Source organism: Mustela nivalis (genome assembly GCF_964662115.1).
Source record: "Mustela nivalis genome assembly, chromosome: 20".
NCBI lineage: Eukaryota > Metazoa > Chordata > Mammalia > Carnivora > Mustelidae > Mustela > Mustela nivalis.
In genome coordinates, this window is record NC_139039.1 from 7,287,265 (window position 1) to 7,310,343 (window position 23,079).

The following is a 23,079-nucleotide window of genomic DNA, read 5'->3' on the forward strand; positions in this document are numbered from 1 at the left end:
GGCTATATTAATACCAGAAAAAGTAAAATTCAAAACTAAGAATATAATAGAGATAATAAGAATTATATCATGATAAAGGGTCAGTTCATCAGGGAAACATACCAGTACTAAAGGTACATGCACCAAATATAACTTGAAAATACATGAAACACTAATACACATCAACAATAATAATAGGCAATTTTAACAGATCTCTTTAAGGGAATAACATAAAAAGGGCAAAAAATTTTTAAGATTTCAAAAACCCTAGCAATAAACTTGACTTGACATTTATATATTAAACAACTGCAAAATCTGCATTTTTTTTAGTGCACCTGGAGCATTCACCAAAATAGGCCATAGGCTGGACCATAAGCAAAACAGTAATTTCAAAAGATTGAAATTGTGTATGTACATTCTCTGACCATGACTGAATTAACTATAAATCAATAAGAAAAGACTAAACAGAAAATATCCAAATATTTGGAAGTTAACACACTCCTAAGTAATCCATAATTCAGAGATCAAAGTGAAAATTGGAAAAAATTTTACCTGAAGAATAATAAAAATAGAACATATAAAAATTCACAAAATGAAGCCAAAGAAGTACATAGAACAAATATATACTTTTAAAGGAATTAGAAAATGTTTAAAATAAATTATCTAGACTTCTAATTCCAAAAGCCAGGAATAGAGCAAATTTTTAAAAAGGCAGAAATCAATGAAGCAGAAAACAGAGGCAATTAAAAAAAAAAAAAAAAGACAAGAGGTGGTCTGAGGGATTAAGGGATTCATTATTGTGAAAACTCTGCTATCAAGATTGATCACAAGAGAACTACAATTACTATGATTAGGAATGAAAGAAGTGACATAGGGGCTCCTGGGTAGCTCAGGAAGTTAAGCCTCTGCCTTCGGCTCAGGTCATGATCTCAGGATCCTGGGATCAAGCCCTGCCTTGGGTTCTCTGCTCAGCAGGGGTTATGCTCCCCCTGCCCCGCCTGCTCTCTGCCTACTTGTGATATCTCTTTCTTTCTCTCTCTCTGTCAAATAAATAAATAAAATCTTTTAAAAGAAAGAAAGAAAGAGGGGACATAACTACGGACACTAAAAAATGTTTTTAAGAACAACTTTATGCCAAAAGATCAGCCACTAAATGAAATGGGTAAACTCCTTTAAGATTACAATATTTGAAAAAACTACTGCAGAAAAAAATCTGTATAGTCCTCTATTAAAGACACTGAATCCATAATTAAGATCTACTCATAAAGAAAACTCCAGCTACCCCAGTGAATTTTATCAAATATTTAATTGGAAAATGAAACAATCTCATACAACCTTTCAGAAAATGGAAAATGACAGAAACTTTTCTCAACTCAGTTCATCAACTTTGTCACTAAACTCTGATAGAGGTTAACCTTTACCCCTGAGATCCAGTCCAAGCTCTCTGGGTCCTTCTGTTTTCTGGGATTCATCCTGTGGATCACCTAGTCAAGGAACAAGGGAAGGGTGGTGGGTAGAGCAAGAATCCTGGACGGTAAAGTACAGTCCTCAAAGTGAACACAGCTTCCTTCAGAAGCCTAAACTGGGGTTGTTGGGTGAGTAAGGTGGGAATATATCGGATTAACTGAGATCTGTACGCCCCAGTCAAGTCTGGTAAGAAATACCAGGAGGAAGACCATGGACTACCTACCACGCATGAGCTCTTCCTGAGTAAAAGTTGATGCAGATTTCCAGCACCTGGGGCCCCAGGCAGGAAAGCAGCAGTGGGTGGTAGGAGAGCTGGGAAAAAAAGCTCAGTGAGTCTGGTTGGGATGGGGATGCTTGAGTTGATGTATCTTCAGTTAAGTAACCTGTTATGACAGAACTGAAGCCTCAGGGGTAGAGGAAGAAAGAAATACAGATGCACATGCAAATAGTTCCACATGCAGTTTATTGTTTCCTTTGACTGTGACCAAGGGAGGAAAGGTGGAATTTTCATTTCAGTGAGACACTCTGTAATATCCATTGTCCTCTGAAGGAATTATTAGTTACTATGGAAAAGAAAAGAGACACATTTTTAAGGTACTGACAGCAAATAAACTCCCCTCCACTGTAAAATATACAAACAACTGGGGGTACTGCCAAGCAAAAAAATTCAAATGTCATAAAAAGGCATTCTAGAAAAACTTTTTTCAATTTACTTGTGCAATTATTTGCCTGAGATTAATGTTTATACTACAATTTCCTGATTTCTGGAGAAGCATCATATTTAATCAGAAGTATTGCAAATGAAAAACTTACATTTTTCCACATACAGTGTTTATGAATGTAACAGTTAAGAGTTGGCATTTGTTTAGAAATTGAAATATATTATTAATTTTACTTTTTCATATATTGGAGCTAATCTATTTAGTTTTTCATGTGGTAAACAGTGTTTTGTTTTTGGCAGTTAGAAACTCATAGGCCTTAAATATTATGCCTATAATACCTAATGGATAAATTCATAAATTAATTATGAATTTATTTTATAGACTAATTTACATATCTTATATATTATATCTTATTAGATATCTTATTGAATTCAAACTCGTTAATTCCATTCTGTCCACAAGAGCAAGTTCCCAACAGAACTTTACTAAACTGAAGAAAAAAGACTAAATGAATAAATACTCATTAATAGCAAGATTAGTAAAGATTAGTATGTTGTTTCTGATATAGTACTTAACTAATTCATCTACCTAATAAATACCTAGGATTTAATTATAGGTTATAAATTTTGTTTCAATTTTAGAGACAGCTCCTAATGTACTTACCTGCTGTTAGGTGTCTGGGGTGCTTTCCTGTGATTTGGATCTAAGTAAATAAGGAAATAATACTTTCATTTTGATAAAATGCAATCTGATAAAGTTACTTTTTTAATTTTTAATGGAAGTTTCTTCCTCTTTCCTTCAAAATAATAGTAAGAAAGAAATATCTACCAAATGTCTATGTTTATACTCTTTATTACCAAAGTCAAAATAAAATTATTGGGACCCTTTTCTAATTTTTATATCTATAGATTAACCTCTAATCCTCTAACCAAAAGAATTAGAGAAAAAAGAATAAATTAAAGAGAAATTTAGTGAGGTTTATTGACAGAGAAAATAATATAGATAGTAAGATTAGTGAGATAATTCTGTGATAAGGGATATAATTTTACTGTTCCCATCCTTTCCTTACCTCTGCTATCTTCAGAATGTAAAGTAGGTTCTTCCTACTACTCTGTGAAACACACTCCTTAAATATATGGTTGACCCCTGAACAACACAGAAGTTAAGGTTGCCAACCCCTACACAGTCAGAATCCACGTATAACACTTTGACTCTCACAAAATTTAATTACTTAATAGTATACTGTTGACTGGAAACCTTACTGATAATATAAACAGTTATATTTTATATGTATTATATACTGTATTCTTATAATTAAGTAAGCTGGAGAAAAGAAAAATTATTAAGAAAGTAATAAGGAAAAGACATTTGTAGTATTGTACTATATTTATTTTAAAAATCCATTTTAAGTGGATCTGCTTAGTTCAAATCCATGTTGTTCAAAGGTTAACTATAGTTAGTTTTCCCCCAAGCCAATTTAAGAATCTAGACTTATGAGTCTACTGATATGCACAACCCATTAGATATCCATCACTTAAAAAAATTCTTATTTTAGTAATGTTATAACACAAAGAGCTTGTTCTACCAATATCTCCCACCAGCTTTTCAACTGAAAAAATATATATATTTGAAATAGAAGTTTAAAAAGAAGAGAAGAAAAAATCTAATAGGCACTATAATAATAAAAGCAGAGCAACTATACCTAGCTTATTAAATTTAAATGAAAGAATAATTCAAAGATGTTTTTCTGGTATATGCTAAACACAAACTGGATGAATGGATTAATGTTCCAAATTATATTCTTCAAATGCAATATATAATGTCTTATGAATGATGTCCTTGACTATCCCTCAATCCCGTTGAACACCATTTCTAGAAGAGGATGATTACGTGAACCTCATATTCTATGAGAGAAGGGACTCCAATTAGAGTAGTTATAATATTAATTATGTATGTGAAGTTCAAGAGAATCACTTATTCAATAAGTTAGTACTTTTACACATGTACTCTGCTAGGTGCTAACTCTAAATTGGTTAGCAAAAAGACACATGGCCATTACCTTCAAGTGGTATCAGAGTATAGAGGGAAAGTAATGCAAAGGGCTGGAAGAATTACAGTGTTTGAGCATTATATCACAAATCCCATGAAAGGGAATGAAGATAATAAAATCAGCTCTTTTTTCATAATTAGTTGAGAAAATGTAACTAACATCTATAAGAGGTTGTGATGTTAGAAGACATCTAAAAATAACAGAGAGAATCAAGGATGTAGAAATTCCATAGCTTCTCTAATGGAGGAAAGGACTTCATCAGAAAGGATAGAAACTATCAATGTTATGGTATAGCCTGAAAATTTAACCCATGGCTATAAGGATATTCTGGAAAACTAGTGGATTGAAAGTAACTAAAAGAAGACACTTGGAAAAACATCAGACCTTAGGAGAAAACTAAACTCTCTAAGGAAGAAGGAAAGGTGAACAGACCAGTATTTGATACTTCAGAGGGATCACAAGGCCACAACTGTGGAGCATGGGAAACTGAAAACTTAAGAAAAATTCAGAGAACCTTTGTTAACACAACTTTGGGCTCTTGAGGGGCTATGAGAAGCAAAGAATTTTAGTGTGCTTATGACACCATCTCTTTGATAAACTCCTCCTAAATGGAGTTCACTCAGTTGTTTATATTGAGGTTAGAGAGGCAAATGTAATCTGAACCAAAAAAAATTTCCCTTTATGCATCTCAACATAAAGGATGTAAAAATCCTCTGCTTATGAGTTAGTTCTGCAAAATAGTTATAGATACCTTGTCTCATTAGATTTAACTAGTTTTTCCTATGTACCAATAAAGTAAGAAATCAATAAAAATTCAGTCAGCTGAAGAAAAAAGACTCATTCCTAGAATGGAATATATTAAAAAATTATTTTTAGGGTTTTATCAATTGTGGGGGCCCAAAAAATATTAAGCAATTATTTATTTGTTCATTCTTATTTTCAAGGTACACTTATTTACGAGAAACACTTCCTAAATTTCTTACCTGCTGGTATATGTTTGAGCACTACTTTCTGACCTGGATGTAAATAAAAACATAAGATAAAAATAATGTCTAACAGTTATATTAAGAAACTTGACTATAGTAAGAATGAAGATCAGGATGTTTTACATCAAAACTAACTTAACACCTGGGACATGCAAAAAAATATTCACCCAACATCAAGTGCAACATATAATATAAAACTTAAGTTCTCCAGTGGGGAAAAGTATCTACATAGCAGAGATGCATTTTTTTCTTAATCACCTCTAAGCACAATATGTAAGTTTGATGATGAATGCCTAAGTTTGGCTGTCAGGCTTCAAGTTAGCTTTTTAAATTCACTGATAATGTAAATTGCCACATTTATGCAAATTAAAACACAATTATTTATTTCTGGGCAATTTATCAGCAAGAAATGACAGGAAAAACTTCCACTTTCTATTCTGTAAATAAAGCTTTCCTTTTCCATTCCACAGAAAAGCTGAAGAAAATAGAATAAAAATCTAACACCCAATGGAGGTCGACAGCTAGAAAGGCTTTTCCTTCTGTTAGTAAAAAATGAAGAAACTAGAAGTTCAGAGGGAAAACAGGAGCAAAAGCTGAATGATTACAAGGGAATATGAATTACTCACACCCTAATAAACATGGTTTTACTAACCTTAGCTTGGAAGGAGTTGATGCAGGTATTTAGACATTAGAAAGCTAAAACAAACCCCAGGACCAGTAGTCCTAAGTGGGGATAAGAAAAGTTATGGCTACTGGGAATACAACAGGTAAGTTGTCTTGGCCACATGGATGGATAAAGATTACCTAGAGATGTAAAACCTCAGGTCTGCAATATGTAAAAAGCACAGGACCTCAATTCCTTAATTCTACTACCCACAAATTTGAACCAGTTAAGTATAGAAAATTCTGAAACATTCATGCTTCAAGACAGGCAAACCTAAAACATTCCCCTCTTCCTAATGTATGCCCACAACTCAGAGCATGCAGAATTCCCATGAGACCATTGTTCCTGAGGATGACACTGCTTACAAGTGTAAATTACAAACTACTGGGTAAAAAAGGAAATTGAAATCAAAACGAGAAAACACGTTCAAGAATGAATAGTGAACAAACTAATGGATAAATATGTTGTTAAATCTTAGTAAGTATTCATTTAGTGCAATAACAATAACAATGACTAATGAAAAGGAAATCATGTAGGTAAAGAATCTAGAAGTTAAAAGCCAAATGACAATATGTGACAGATTAATAATTGAATTTCTCTATTAGATGACCTAAAATCCTTCTGTTTTTTAGGAAAAGACTGGAAATATTAATTGAATTGAAGTATTTAAAAATTAATTATGGGGCACCTGGGTGGCTCAGTGGGTTAAGCCTCTGCCTTCGGCCCAGGTCATGATCTCAGGGTCCTGGGATCGAGTCCCACATCTGGCTCTCTGCTCAGCGGGGAGTCTACCTCTACCTCTCTCACTCCTGCCTCTCTGCCTACTTGTGATCTCTCTCTCTGTCAAATTAAAAAAATAATAATAATAAATTAATTTTAAAAATAAAAAAATAAAAATTATGTTTAAGTGACATTAATATAACCATTCTGGGATTCACCCCTTTCTGTATTCCTTGACTTCAACAGCCTTTCCCACTAAATTTCTACCAGATAAAGATCATTCCAAAAAAAAGAATTGACCTGAAAACTATAGTGTAGATGTTATATTAGTAAAGTGCAGCAACAGTATCAAGTGACATTATTAAAACTTAAGTGAAAACTTATCCAGAAATATTTCCCTAGTACACATCAAGCCAAAAGGCTAGACCAGTAGATTAACATCCCAAATTATACTACACCAAATGAAATGTACATTTTCCTGTAATTAATGGTATCATTCCTCACTCAGTGTAGGCAAATAATGATCCTAGAAGAGATGAATTATGTCAACAGGATTTTAGGATAAGACATATGAAAGAAGAAATGAGAGCATTTTTTTAACTTATTTATTTATTTGACAGAGAGAGAGAGAGCAAGTAGTCAGCACAGGAGGTAGAGGGAGGGGGAGAAGCAGGCTCTCCACTAAGCAGCAAGCCTGAGATGGGGCTAGAGCTAGAGCTAGATCTGGGGCTCAATTGCAAGACCTTGGCCTCATGACCTGAGCCCAGTGCAGCTGCTTAACTGACTGAGCCATCCAGGTGCCTCGAAATGGTTATAAAATTAGTTATATGGATGTGTATGTGTGTGTATATGTCAATATATTTTATGTTTTTAAGTTTTTCTATTTGTCAGTGTGAGTGTGTGTGTGCACACAGCACGTGCGCACACCCCTGGGCAAGGGAGAGGAGTGGCAATTAAAAGTAATCATTCATTCATTCATTCAGCAAATATTTATTGAGCACTTACCATAAGCCAAGAACTCTACTACATTCTGGCTATACAGTGCTGAGCAAGATAATCATAGTTTTTATTTTCTAAGATAACACTATAAGACTTGTGTCCAAGATGAGGAAAAAGTAACTGAGACTTGCTGTATTTGAGTACCATATGATAACTCCATGACATATAAAAGAGATGCTGTTGCTGTTGTTGTTATTATTATTATTATTATTAAATGAAAAATAAATTTTTTAATTTGGTGATAGTAACTCATGACTTCAAAGTGTCATGATAAAGAGAAGACCATAATAGTAAAAGAGAGATAAAGGATAAGAAAGAGAGGCATTCTCATTGAAGAAGAAGCCTTCTTCTAGAATAAGACAAATTATATCACCATCTTGTACAGCCTAGAAAATTTACTCTGTAGATTTGGAAGTGTTTTAGACTAGCAATGGACTTAGAAGAACATACAAGGAATAACACCAGCTCCCCATACGAATAAATAAAGCCTTAAGTCAGAGAGAGAGGAGTAAAAACTCCTAAACATTTCATATCTGCAGAAAGACCCCAAACCCAAAAATTTTAAGTGTGGGAAACTAAAGACTCACTGTTTTATTATATGGAAACATCCACCTTTCAGGACATGGACAGAAATCTAATTAAAACTACTTTGTGATCCTAAGAGGCTATGGAAGATGTAGAATTATTGTTTCTTTATGATGTTTCTCTTCAGCAAAATTTTCTTAAGTGACCAGGATAAGCATTCACTCAGTTGTTCATGAATTTTGTACAGAATTTCTAGTTGCAAAGTCTCCAAATACAGAAGTAAACTTCCCCAATTATGAGTTAGCTCTGTAACCATTTCACCAATCATTTATTCCTTTGTTTCCAAAAAATAAACTCCCAACATACATTAACAAACTGAAAGAAAGAAGACATTGATTTTTCTACACAAATAGTCATTAGTTACTAGATTGGCAAATACTAATGGGTTATTTTTGGTGTAGTACCTTACCAATTGTTACTGTTCAATTAATATCTAGCAATTTATTATTGATAGTTTGTTCATCTTATTTTAACATATTTTAAGAAATACATCCTCATTTACTTACCTGACTGTATCTGTTTGGCTGCTTTCTGATCCAGATCTAAATGAGAATGAAAGTAATGCTTCCAGGTTAATACTAAAAAAAATTTGCCTCCATAGATAATAAATGAATGTTAGACTATTTTGTGACCTATGTTAACTCTTTTATACCTCTAATTACCTCTAATGAGTAATTTTAAAAGACTACTAAGTTAGGCTATGCAAAGAAATAATATCCTAATTTACACATATACCAATCCATAAAGAATATAAATTTCAAACCTCCAATAGGGAAAAACGCAAGAAAACAGCTTAGTTTTTCTCCTTACTTCTTCTCAGAATAAAATATATGCTTGACTTTGAATGCCTGATTCTGGCCTGCAGGTTCCAGTCAAATGCTTTAACAACAGATAAATTACATGTTATGATTTAAAACACTCACTGAGGGGTGCCTGGGTGGCTCAGTGGGTTAAGCCTCTGCCTTCGACTCAGGTAATGATCCCGGGGTCCTGGGATCGAGTTCTGCATCGGGCTCTCTGCTCAGTGGGAAGCCCGCTTCCCCCTCTCTCTCGCTGCCTGCCTCTCTGCCTACTTGTGGTCTCTGTCTGTCAAATAAATAAATTTTTTTAAAAGTCTTTAAAAAATAGGGACGCCTGGGTGGCTCAGTTGGTTAAGCAGCTGCCTTCGGCTCAGGTCATGATCCCAGCGTCCTGGGATCGAGTCCCACATCGGGCTCCTTGCTCAGCAGGGAGCCTGCTTCTCCCTCTGCCTCTGCCTGCCATTCTGTCTGCCTGTGCTCGCTCTCTCCCCCTCTCTCTCTGATAAATAAATAAAATCTTTAAAAAAAAAAAGTCTTTAAAAAATAGATAAGTAAATAAAACACTCACTGACTCCTGGACAATTAGGCAGACTGGGCTGACAGGGCAGTTTCCTCCTTCTATTCCACACAGAGAAATAGTGAAAAAATAATAATAAAACCCACAAAATTACTAATCAAAATTTAAGAGAAGAAAATAAAATTTCTGATGATAGTTTTAAAAAAAGAGAAATTAGAAACATGAAATATAAATAGGACCTAAAGCTGAGTGACTCTGGAGAGCTATGTGAATTAGTCATCCACATTAGCCTATAAGGAGTTGAGATCTCCTGGAAAGCTGGAGTTGACTTCTTTCCCTAAAATTAGAAGCCATGAAAGGATAGTAAAAGCTATTACCATTAATCTTTGAGATGCAGCAGGGAAATTGCATCAGAAGAAGACATACAAATGGCTAACAAACACATGAAAAACTGTTCATCATCATTAGCCATCAGAGAGATTCAAATCAAAACCACACTGAGATACCAGTGTGGACAAAGTTAACAAGACAAGAAACAATAAGTGTTGGAGAGGATGTGGAGAAAGGGGAAGCCTTTTACACTGTTGGTGGGAATGTAAGTTGGTATAGCCACTTTAGAAAACAGTATAGAGATTCCTTAAGAAATTAAATATAGAGCTACCCTATGACCCTGCAATTGCCCTACTGGATATTTACCCCAAAGATACAGATGCAGTGAAAAGAAGGGCCACCTGTACCCCAAAGTTCATAGCAGCAATGGCCACAATTGCCAAACTGTGGAAAAAGCTGAGATGTCCTCCAACAGACAAATGGTTAAAGAAAAATAGAGTCCATATATACGATGGAATATTATGCCTCCATCAGAAAGGATGAATACCCAACTTTTGTATCAGCATGGATGGGACTGGAGGAGATTATGCTGAGAGAAATAAGCCAAGCAGAGAGAGTCAACTATCACATAGTTTCACTTACTTGTGGAGCATAAGGAATAATGGAGGACATTAGGAGAAGGAAAGGAGAAGTGAGTTGGGGGAAATCAGAGGAGGAGACAAACCATGAGAGACTATGGACTCTGAGAAACAAACTGAAAGTTTTGGAGGGGAGGGTGGTGGGGGGATGGGTGAGCCTGGTGGTGGGTATTAAGGAAGGCAGGTATTGCATGGAGCACTGGGTGTGGTACATAAACAATGAATCTTAGAACACTGAAAAATTAAAATAAAATTAACTTTTAAAAAAAGAAGTGTAGATAGAAAAGAATCATCTAGAGACATAGAAACTCTAAGTGCTTAAAATGGTTTAGGGATGTGGATGTAAAAAATATCACATAGAAAAACGGGAACCTCAAGCCTTCCCAACTTTAGGTTAGGATACCAGTCCATGCTTCCTATGAATTCTAGACCTCCAGGTGTAACAAGTGTAAAAATGTATGACTTAGGAGGGTAACATATGAAATAATCTCCACAAGGAATATTTTATAAAGCAGGACACACAGAAATCTCATGAGATAATCATTGTTGCTTAGGCAACCTTAAAATCAAAGAAGAAAGCCACTAAGAGTTAATGTCCACAGCTAGAGAAAAGTAAAGAATTCATATATGAAAAATTATAGGTAACAAACTTTAAAAAAAGAATGTTTAGGATTTCCATAGAGATCAATAAAGGAGCAGAATTCATTAAATAAGAAATTAAAGAACTGGAAAAAAATTGCTGATTTTTAAACTGTTTAGGGAAATCACCCAGAACACTTGATAAACAGGAATGTAATAGAATATAAAAAGACAAGAAACATGAAACAATTCAGACACAGAGGATTTACTATGAAGGAGGTTCAATATTTGAAAAGAAAACATCTAGGACTTTTCTAAAATGAAGAAAGTTGTGAGTCTTCTCACTGAAAGAAAATACGGAGTCCAGTTTATAAGTTAAAAAGAAAAATCTCTACCAGAATATATTATAATGAAATAATAACTCTAGGGACAAGAAAAAAACATAGAAGCTTTGTTAGGCAGAATTCTAGAGATTGCTTCCTAAGATCTCCATTCTTTGGTTATCCAAACATTCTTCTGAGTACTTAAAAGATTTTGCAAGTGTAAGTATAGCTCCCAATCAATTGACTTTAAAATACAAAGATTATTTTTGTGGGTCTGACACAATCAGGTGAGCCTTCAAAAGTAGATTTAGTCTCCTGCTGGAGAGAAGGAAAGAAGAGGAAGTCAAAGCCCAAGGAAGACCTGAATGCCCTATTTTCTTTGAGAATGAAGGGATAAACAATGCAGGCAGCCTCTGAGAGTAGAAAGGGGCCCCCAACAGACAACCAGTAAGGAAACAGATAGTTCAGACCCATAGTCTTAAGAAATTTGATTCTGTTTACAGAGCTAGGAACAAAGCCTGGCCTTTAGGCCTTCTGGTCAGGCTTGTGACAACCCAGCCAAATCTGCCTGATTCCTTTTTTTTTTTCTTTTTTAAGATTTTATCTTTTTACTGAGAGAGAGAAAGGGAGAGCACCTGCATGCATGTACAAGTAGGGGGAAGACTAGAGGGAGAGAAAGAGACTCATGTAGACTCCCTGCTGAGTGCAAAGCCCAACCCAGGACTTGATCTCACAACCCTGAGATCATGACCTGAGCTGAAATCAAGAGTCCCATGCTTTATTGACTGAGTCACCCATGTACCCCATCCACCTGGATTTCTAACTTACACATCTTTGACAGAATAAGTGAATATTGTTTTATGTCACTAAGTGTGTGGTAATATTAACATATTACAGCGATAGAAATACAAAGCCTACTACAGATAAAACTCCTATTAACCACTAAGGAATAAATGAATAAACACACTGACAGATGTTTATCATCATCATCATTATCATCAGTAGGCCAGACTACACTGACATACCTTCAAATAGCTGAGGCAAACTGATCTCAATTAGAAGTCCACACTACATAGACTCACATTCAAGAGTGAAAATAAAGACAATTTCAGGTGGATAAGAAAAACAGCTTAATACACAGAGACTCACTGATGGAAATTCTAAGAGTTGTACTTCCCCAAACAGGAGAGTGAACATAAAAAGATGGAGCAAAATTCAAAAGGGAATAGTGAACAAATAAAGTGGTAAATATGTAGTGAAATCCTGGTATGTTTTGACTAAATACAACAATGACAATGACAATGATAATGATGACTTGTTTGCAGCGGGTTAAAATTCAGGAGTAATTAAATACCAAATAATAATAATATGGACCAGTGGAGAAAAATGTATAGGGATAAATGGGCTAACAACCATATGTGGTTAGAAATTTTAAGTGTTCATTATATCTGAAATTGTAAAATTAACATTGAATTTTAATTAAAATAACAATAAAATAATTCAATCATTAAAGAATATCACTTAAAGACTATAACTAGAACACATAATGACCAAAATAATAGAAACAAAGAAAGAACAATGAAAGTACAATTGATGTAAAAGACTACAAGATAGTGGAAAAATAAAACATTGACCAAGTATGATAAATAGAACAAAAAATAAAGTGGTAGAATTTAGTCTAAATATATCAGCAAACATATAAGTATATAACCATATTAAATTCAACTTTTGAGAAACTCTGGAGATTATACATTTTTAAATTCCATTGGCAGGTTGTTTTTAAGAAACTAATTTAAATAAAAGATTGAAAGTAAAAGAACTGAAAAGTTGCATTATGTCAATCTAACAAATAGAATGTTCATATAGTAATTATAAAACAGTAAGGACTGAATTCATGGCTAAGAAACAATAACAGGGACAAAATACTAACAGCACAGTTAGGTCAATATAATTAGTTCTTCCCAATCCGTAATTACTATAGATTTTACCTGAGCTTTGTCACATACAATCTGTGAAATGCCAGGTATTTGCTTATTTATTTACCCAAGCAATAAAGAATATAACCCAAGTTGGGCCATTTCTAGGCACTATATAGCCTTTTTCTTTACTAATTATATACATCCTATTTCTTAGTAGAGTTGGCTATTTTTATCCTTGTTTCCTGAGTAAACTTCGAATAAACATTAAGTGAATAAAAGACTACTAAAAATTAATTGCTATAAATTAGTAGTCTGCTTTTCAGTGCATTACTTTACCATTTGTATCTGTTCAATTGATACCTAAATTATGAATTATTAATTCACTCTTAATTTATAACATATGTTTTAAGATACTTTCTAATTTACTTACCTGCTAGCAAATGTGTGAGAGCTGCCTTCTGAGCTGGATATTAAAAAAATGAAAAATAGTACCTTATGTTAGTCCTAAAAAACTCTTGTCAACTACATGAATAAAAAGGTCATTTTATAAGCAGTGTTACTACCTCTTTTACAAGACTAGTTACCAATAAAGAAAATAATGTTCAAGATCACTGAACAAAGGTATAAATAATGTTCTTATTTCCCCATATACCTCATCCACAAAGAGTGTAAATTTCAAATCCCACAGCAAAAAGACTATCAAAAAGGCACAGATTTGCTTTTTCCTTATCTCTTCTGAACACAGAATACAGATTTGACTCGGAGTCCCTGATTCTGAACCACATGCCCCAACTTTTAACCTTTTTTTCATTGATCTTGGAAAAAAAACGTTACATATTATGAATTTTAAAAACCCATACTGGCTTCTAGACAATTGGTAGAGTGAGCAGACAGTGCAGTTTCCCCTCTTTACGTTCCTCATAACATAGAGAAGTGCTGAAACCCAGTAACACAGACACTGAATACATAACTGGGGTTAACAATAGGACTTCTCCTGGTGCTAGTAAAAATGAAGAAACTGAGAGCTGAAATGGTAAACAGGAGCTAAAATTGAATAACTGACAGGGCACCTAAATCAGTAATAACACCTTTCAAGCTAGAGATTTAATAGCTCTTCCTCAGAAGGAGTTGAGGTTCCAGGCCTTCGCATATGGGGAAACTGAGTTCCTTAATTAAACCTGGGAGCCATGATGAGCCATATCACCCTTGAAACATGGATAATAAAAATTCTGACTTGTGGCCTTTGAAATGCAACAGGATAATGAGGATATGTAGATAGGGGAAAATGCATCACTGAGAGAAGTAGGAATCCCAAGCCTCCAAAAAGTGTAATTTTAGGATTCCAGTTCACACTCCTACAAATTCTTGAATTCCATGCATAGCAATTGTTTTTAATTATTTTTGATTGATGAAGGAAGCAAAATGAACAATCTGTATGTATTTATATTCAACACAGAACATGCAGAATTCTCAAAGGAAAATCATACACACTAAAGATAAAAGGATCTATGATTACAAACCACTAGGAGTTAATGTCAACACCCACAGCAAAATAATGAATTCACACACCAAAAAAACCAAAAATGATTAATAAAAATTTATATAAGAATATTTTAAATCTCCATTGAGTTCTTTGCAAGAACAGAATTCACAAATCTTAACAGAATAGTGATGGCAGAACTAGTGTAATGAAAGAAAAATCTAACACAATACAAGATTTAGGTAAACATGAATGTGGTTACAAACCATAAAAGCATACTTCCAATTCTGACCAAAATGGAGTAACAGACACAATTTACCCTCCTGCCTAACACAACTGAAAATGCAGACAAAATTGATGAAACATTGATTTTCAGACATTGAATAGCAGACAACATAGGATAGCGATTTCTATAAGAGGGGAATAAAAGAGCTGAGACACTTATGACTGACCCTTCTTATTGCCTGGTGAGAGCTTCCAGGCTATCACACAGCCAGGAGGACCCAGGAAAAACCCAGAAATCTCCCTAAGTTGAGCTAATAGAACTGGGGTTCTAGGAAGGACAAGGCATTAGAATTCACAGAGAAAATACCAGGGAGGGAAAGAACTGCCTAGAGAGAGCTCCTGTGATACGTGGAGAGTCCTTCTTGAGTCTTCTGCAAAGTACTGATCACTGAATGCAAGTGAGGAAACTACTTAAGCCAGAGAAAAATTATTTGAAATTGAGCAATCTTTTGTGCTTACATGGGGACAAGAATAGCTTGTGTTCCCACCACCTGACTTTTAAAATACCATGTTTTGAAGAATTGGGTGGAGTTACTCAAAAGGGTATCATCTCAATAGTGGTGACTATTGTGATCCCACTTAGCAAGGCATTAAAAACAATAGTGTTAGAACAATTGGATATTCTTATGCAGAAAACAACAACTCTATCCATACATTTTAACCTATACAAAACAATTCAAATTGGATATAGGTCTAAATGCAAAACCTAAAACTGTAAAAACATTGAGAAGAAAGCATAGGAGAAAATTTGTATGAATTTTGGTTAGGCAAATATTTCCTAGATAAAAAACTAAAACCATGATCAATAAAAGAAGAAATTCGCACAATGGATTCCACAAAAATTTAAAATTTTTGCTCTTTTGAAAGAATAAAAAGAGAAGTCTATTCCTAGTGTAACTATTTGCAAATCATACGTAAGACTTATATCCAGAGTATGTAAAGAACACTCAGAATTCAATAATAACAACCCATTTTTAAAACAACCACAAGATCTGAACAACTCAGTAATAAAAAGACAAGTCAGTTAAAAAATGAGACCTTTCAGCTGGAACTATCATCTTCCAGCAATTTGTCAAAAAGACCAATACAAAGGGAAAGAGGTATGGCACTAGCTATACATTCTTTAGGCCTTTTAGAAAACATGAAGTTGTTCCGTTAGCCACATAGATGTGAATCTACAATTAAGATATTATTAACATCAAGGAAATGGCCACTGTTCAAAAAGGAACGTCCCACAAATGTTACCATGGCAAAACTGAAAGTCTACGATGTTACGAATCCCACTCAAATTAAGGGCAAGATTCATGCCAAGAGAATTAATGTCCATAATGAGTGTATCAGGCACTCTAAAAACTGAGATCGTTTCCTAAAATGTGTGAAGGAAAATGATCAGGAAAAGAAGGAAACCAAAAAGAATGGTACTTGGGTTCACCTAGAGCACCAGTCTGTTCCACCTAGAGAATCACTTCGTGAGTTTCAAATTGAAACTGCTGGAAACCATTTCCTATGAAATCATGGCATAACAGGTACAAAAATAAATGAGTAAAAGACCTCTGAACTCTAAGTTAATTAATTACTTAATTTTAAAATGGGCAAAAAATGTGAACACATTTCTCCAAAGAAGAGGTACAGATGACAAATAACCACATGAAACAAAGAAGTATCATCAGTCATTAGAGAAACGCAAATTAAAAACAATGAGATGCTACTGCACACTATCGGAATTGCTAAAATTTTTAGAATAAACATATTACCATACCAAACATTGGTGAGAATGTGGACAAACTAGAATTCTCATGTATTAGTGGCTGGGATATAAGATGGTACAACTGTTTTGAGAAACAGTTCAGCTTTTTCTTTAGAAGTCAAATATACCTACCATATTATCTTACCATTCATTCTTAGGTATCACCTTAGGAAAAAGAAAGCACATATTCACAGGGACTTGCATATAAATATTCATAGTGGCTTTATTTATAACAGCTAAAATATGGACACAACCAACACATCCATCAACAGATGAATAAATGAACAAATTATGCTGTATTTGTACAACTGAATACCTATCAGCAATAAAAAAGTAACTGATATATATAAGAGCATGGATGAATTGCAAAATAATTATGATGAGTGAAATAAACCAGACAAAAATAAAGAGCGCATATTGTATAACTCTATTTATATAGAATTCTAGAAAATGCAAACTGAGCTGTAGTGACAATGCAGATCAGCAGTACTGTGGGGATAAAGGAGATGCCAGAGAAAGGAGGGATTACCAAGGAACACAAGGAAGCTCTTGGGCATGATAGGTATCTTCATAATCTTGACTGTTATGATGGTTTCATGAGTTTCATGAGACTACTTTTCTAATTATCAAAACATACCAGATCATGTACTTAAAGAATATGCAATTTCCAGTATGTCAATTATACCTCAATAAAACTGTATGTTATTTTTTAAACAAGAACAAACTAACACATAACAACATGGATCAATCTCAAATGTGGGAAAGAAGGCAGACTCAAAAGAATACCCAACTTTTGTAGCAAAATGGACGAGACTGGAAGAGATTATCCTGAATAAAATAAGTCAAGCAGAGAGATTCAATTATCATATGGTTTCACTTATTTGTGGAGCATAACAAATAGCATGGAGGACATGGGGAGATAGAGAGGAAAAGGGAGTTGGGGGAAATTGGAAGGGGAGATGAACCATGAGAGACTATGGACTCTGAAAAACAATCTGAGGGCTTTGAAGGGGTGGGGGGTTGGGAGGTCGGGGTACCAGGTGGTGGGTATTAGAGAGGGCACAGATTGCATGGAGCACTGGGTGTGGTGCAAAAATAATGAATACTGTTATGTTGAAAATAAGTAAAAAATTAATTAAAAATCAATTAATTAATTAATTAATTGATTTTTAAAAAAGACTACACATTCCATTATACAAAATTCTGCAATAGACAAAACTACGGCAAAGAAGACAGATCTGTCAGCACCAGGAGCTGGAGGTGGGGTTAGAGGGAATCTGGGGAGCAATGGGATTGTTCTTTATTTTATGATAGTCATGGTATATGTATATATTTGTTAAACTCATAGAATTACACACACTAAAAATATTTTACTGTATGTAAATTATAGCTCAGTTTTTAAAAGCCTAATTTGATGAGCACTATTATATGCAACTAATGAATCATTGAAAACTGTATCAAAAACTAATGATGTACTATATGTTGGCTAATTGAATTTAAATTTAAGAAAAAATTCTCACTGTAGTGTCAAAAGAAAGAAGAAAAAGAAGTAGCAAGAGGAAAAGGTCACTACCACCATGGAGACCAGAATTGAAAACCCTAAAATAAAGGAACTGCAGAAAGATAAAAGAGGTAGAATGGTAAGTGTAAATCATTGAATAGATAGACTTTTCTAGAACTAAAGAAAAACTTTTTCATTAAAGATTATGCTGAGTTCAGAGCCAGATAAATAAAAATGAACTCATCAGAACAGGTAATAATTTAGTAACAAGACTTTGGATAAAAGAATACTTGGAAAGCTAACTTAAAGAAGAAACATAGTTTAGCATAATTCATAAAAATAAATTAATTAAACTGGCAGCAGTCATCTCATCACCAGCAGTAAATGACAGAATTCAATGGCATATCACAAAAAGACTTAGAGACATAATTGTTCACATATGCTATGCCCATATAGTGAGAATGAAATAAAGCCCTCCCCAGGCATATTAAGTCAAGCAGATTATTACACAGGGACTGTCACCGTAGTAACTACTAAGACAATGCTTCCTAAGAATAAAGTTGAACCCAGAATGAAAAGAGCAGGATTCTAAAAGAATGGTGATAATTATGGTACCAAAAATCATGTGATTAAATTTCTTAATATTATATACACACATATACTCAAAATTGAGCACAAAAAAAGACTGCATGTAAATGATGGTGAATATGTATAAGGTCTAGAGTTTAATTATTAATATTGTACCAATACCAATTTCCTACCTGTGAAAATGTACTATTTTTTAAAAGGATTTTCTCTTTTTTTTTTTTAAGATTTTTATTTATTTATTTGACAGAGAGAGATCACAAGTAGGCAGAGAGGCAGGCTGAGAGGTGGGTGAGGAAGCAGGCTCTCTGCTGAGCAGAAAGCCTGCGATGGGGCCTGATCCCAGGACCCTGGGATCATGACCTGAGCTGAGGCCAGAGGCTTTTACCCACTGAGCCACCCAGGCACCCCAGTGCACTTATGTTAATGTAAAATGTTATCATTGGCAAAACCCAAATGAAAGGGATAAGGAAAATCTGTGTTATTTTTGCAATTTTTTATATTTCTTAAACTATTTCAAAACAGAAGTTTAAAACAAAGGAATAGTAAGCAAAGACCTAGGAAATATAATAAGTAATCCTAGAAAGTACTGACTAAATATAACAATAGCAAAAGAACACTAACTTATTTGGGGCCAAGTGAAAAGCCAAATTACAAACAAATACCTGAAGAGAGGCTAGTATTGTAAGATCCCTGGTATAATTCAGATGACCATATAAAATGATTAAATTTAGATACTGTATAACATTAACTATAAACACTAAAATTTAAAGAAAATCATTTGAAAATAAAAACAACATAAAAATGTGCAAAGTAACAGAAGAAAAAGAAAAGAAAAAAACACAATTAAAAAATGGATTTAGGATTCCTGGGTGGCTTAGTCATCAGCTCAGGTCATGATCCCAGGAACCTGGGATCAAGCCCCACATCAGGCTCCCTGCTCTGTGGGAGGCCTGCTTCTCCCTCTCCCACTCCCACTCCCTCTCCTACTTCCTCTGCTTGTATTCCTTCTCTCACTGTCAAATAAATAATCTTTAAAAAAAGAAAGAAAGAAAATGGATTTGAGGAAAAGGGGAAAAAAACATGTTAAAAAAAAAAAGATGGCAAATAAGAAAAAATAAAATGACTAAATATATGCCATTATATACTAAGCATATATGCATAACAAACTCCACTATTGTATTCCATATAAGGCTATTTATATGAAAATAACTAAAAACAAAGAAAGATTGAGAATAAAAGATGAAAAAAGATATACTAGGTAAGTCTAAATTTCAAAGAGCAAGTTGATATAGGAATTTAAAACAGTGTGAATAGAATTTAAGATAAAATTAATGACAAAAAGATAACATGTCAAGAAAGCGTAACTAAATTGAGCATTAATGAATTGTCATTGCCTCAGAATAATAAAGCTAAAGTTTCAAAAATCAAAGGGGAAAGCCATGAAATTGAAATACTGAAAAACTTTAGTTTGCTTCTCACAGAAAATAAATTAATGAGCAGATGGGGATGAAATCCCAATACATATAAAATTATTTGAAACAATGTAATTAAAAAGTTTGTTTTGAAACATCTTAGAACACTGAAACAAAAAAATAAACATGATGCAATAATTAAAGTATACCCACAAGAATACATTTTTACAAAAACTGACTTCCCTTCTGGTTCCAACATTTAAGAATAAATCATAGAAACAGGTCTCTCCCAATAAGGTGATAAAATTAGAAAATAATTTTTTCAGCAACAAAAATTGTTGGAAACTAAATTGGAAACTAAAGACTATAATTTACTCATAATTCAAATAAGAAATCATACTACAAGTTTCTAATTTTTTAAACTGTCAGCTATATATTAAAAACTGAAGAGTATACATGAAATGATATATATATTTATATATATGATATATAAAAGGGAAAGTTTTAGCTTTAGTCTTTTGAAAGACTGAAAATTAATTTTAGAAAGAGCTTTAGACTCAAGAAAGCTAGAATTAAAACAGAGCAAAAGTAAAGAGAGCAGAAAGGAGGAAAAGAGCAAAATTTAACATCCTTAAATAAATAAACACTAAGGAAATATAAAGATATCAACAAACCCCAAAGTTATATTTTTCAGATTACCAATAAAACCTCTGAGAAGACTGCTTATGAAAAAGGGAAAAAAGAAAACACACAAACAAAATTAGAAGAGGAAATGTACCTATAAAGAATGTGTAAATATTTAAAATTATATACAATTCCAAAATAAAATAAATAAACTTTAATTCCAAGATATGGCACTCTGATACAGCCATATGTGGCAAAAATATGTAATACATACTAACTTTCAGTGTAGAAGTTGTTCTCTGCAGAGAGGGAGATAATAACAGAAAGATACTACAATGGTTTATTTCATAAAAGAAACAAGAAAAACATTAACATTTGTTTATTTCTACTGGTGGGCAAATGAATATTCATCACTTTGTCCTCTTTGTGTTTAAACTATTTTTTAAAAAAATTAAAATATGCTCAGGATGCCTGGGCATCTCAGTCAATTAAGCATCTGACTCTCAGTTTGGCTCAGGTTGTGACCTCAGGGTCCTAACCTCAAGCCTCCATCAGGCTCCATGCTCAGTATAGAACCCACTTCAGACTCTCTCCCTCTGCCCCTCACCGCTGCACACTCCTCTTTCTCAAAAGACTTAAAAAAAAAAAAAATTCTCTCCCTCTCCCTCTGCCCCTTTCCCCTACTTGTACACACTCTCTGAAAAAAACAAAAACATGTTAAATTCTACAGTATAAGTTTGCCTTCTGAACACTTTACCCAGAGAATACTTTTACAGTCATTTCTTACATAAGGCCACAAAGAAAACTGAAATATTTTCATCTGTGATAAGGTATAGAAATCTAAATTTTTTAAAGATTTTATTCATTTATTTGACACAGGGGAAGAGAGATCACAAGCAGGCAGAGAGGCAGGCAGAGAGAGAGGGGGAAGAAGGCTCTCTGCTGAGCAGAGATGTGAGGCTTAATACCAGGGCCCTGAGATCATGACCTGAGCTGAAGGCAGAGGCTTAACCTACTAAGAAGCCCAGGCACCCCAAAATCTGCATTTCTAATAAATATTTCTAGTGGTTCTCCTGCAAGTAACACATATCACAATTTGAGAACCACTAATGTATTAGAAAGCAATAGATAGGACACATTTAAATTCTTTTTCTCTCAATTTCTAAGTAACTTTAGCAAATTATTTAAATTATACTCCCAAATTTTGCATCTTTAAAATGGGGATATTCAAAACTACCTCACAAAATTAAATGAGATATTTATATAGTACTCAAAATCACTGTAAAACGTATGGTTGCTGTTCATGATACTGCCCTATGTATGACTAGAGTCAAACAGTACTAAAGTTCTGGAACACAAATTCAATTTACTCGCTACTTAGGGACTCCTCTTCTTTGGCAAACCATTTTTTTGAACTATTCCATGAAACAGCTATTATGGTTGCTATGATGATAACAGGTAAAGCAATGCAGAAACCTAGAAGCCACCGGTTCTTTTCAGCCTTTCTAAGAGCTCTTCCCATGGTTAAACCTAAAAATAGAAATATATTAAAAAATCAGAATAAAAAACTGAAACCATCTACTTTACTTTCAAGTTGCAGCAAACCAATTACAATGTTCTTAATTTTTGTTGTTATTCAAAGAACATAGAAAAATAATAATAGAATCATAATACTTAAAACCATCTCTACAACCTCTCTCTCTAAAAGATTAGAAAAAAGTTCCAGAAAGTTCCAACATACTCTACATTATACTATAGCTATATCAAAATCTCACTATAGCACCATTAAATTGGACCCTAAAACGTCAATAATATATAATGTGGAATCATGTAAACCAACAAATTTACAGGACAACCTAATGGAGAAAGTCAATGATATCAGTAAATAAAAATTTAAAATATACTCTCAGTTTCAATAATGATATTGAGAGTTAATATTAGAAGACTAAGATTAAGAAGACATACTTGGTTTTCATTTCTTGAAAAGAAGATGGTTTACCTTTTAATTGTAAATATTGCCTTCTAGGCACCAAAAATCTACCTTTGTTTTTATGAAAATAAACAATTTGAGAATTTATTAACTGAATATGTAAAGATATTAGATACTTGCCCTCCTGCTTCCCAGACAAACTAGAAACTTCTCTGCCACGCCTTTCACAAAATGGAGGCTGGTAGCCCTCAAAGCAATAGCACGTTTCATTGGAATTGCATACCTAGGATCATT

At 33.8% G+C, this 23,079-nt stretch overlaps 1 protein-coding gene across 6 annotated transcripts in view; it reads right to left on the reverse strand.

The window, feature by feature from the left end:
- Positions 1 to 1,874: 1,874 nt before the first annotated feature.
- ADAM32 (ADAM metallopeptidase domain 32) overlaps positions 1,875 to 23,079 on the reverse strand; it is a 197,757-nt gene continuing 176,552 nt past the window's right edge. Inside the window, exons 18-23 of one of the 6 annotated variants that reach the window (XM_082715368.1) lie at positions 22,966 to 23,068; positions 22,332 to 22,385; positions 13,649 to 13,681; positions 8,619 to 8,654; positions 5,142 to 5,174; positions 1,875 to 2,009 (exon numbers count right to left, since the gene is read on the reverse strand). In XM_082715368.1, coding sequence (XP_082571494.1) covers positions 1,954 to 2,009; positions 5,142 to 5,174; positions 8,619 to 8,654; positions 13,649 to 13,681; positions 22,332 to 22,385; positions 22,966 to 23,068 — 315 coding nt within the window. In that variant the 3' untranslated portion in view covers positions 1,875 to 1,953. Of the gene's footprint in view, positions 2,010 to 5,141; positions 5,175 to 8,618; positions 8,655 to 13,648; positions 13,682 to 22,225; positions 22,386 to 22,965; positions 23,069 to 23,079 lie in introns of all 6 variants that reach the window. The other 5 variants (XM_082715366.1, XM_082715367.1, XM_082715369.1 and 2 more) reach the window with 5 other exon arrangements.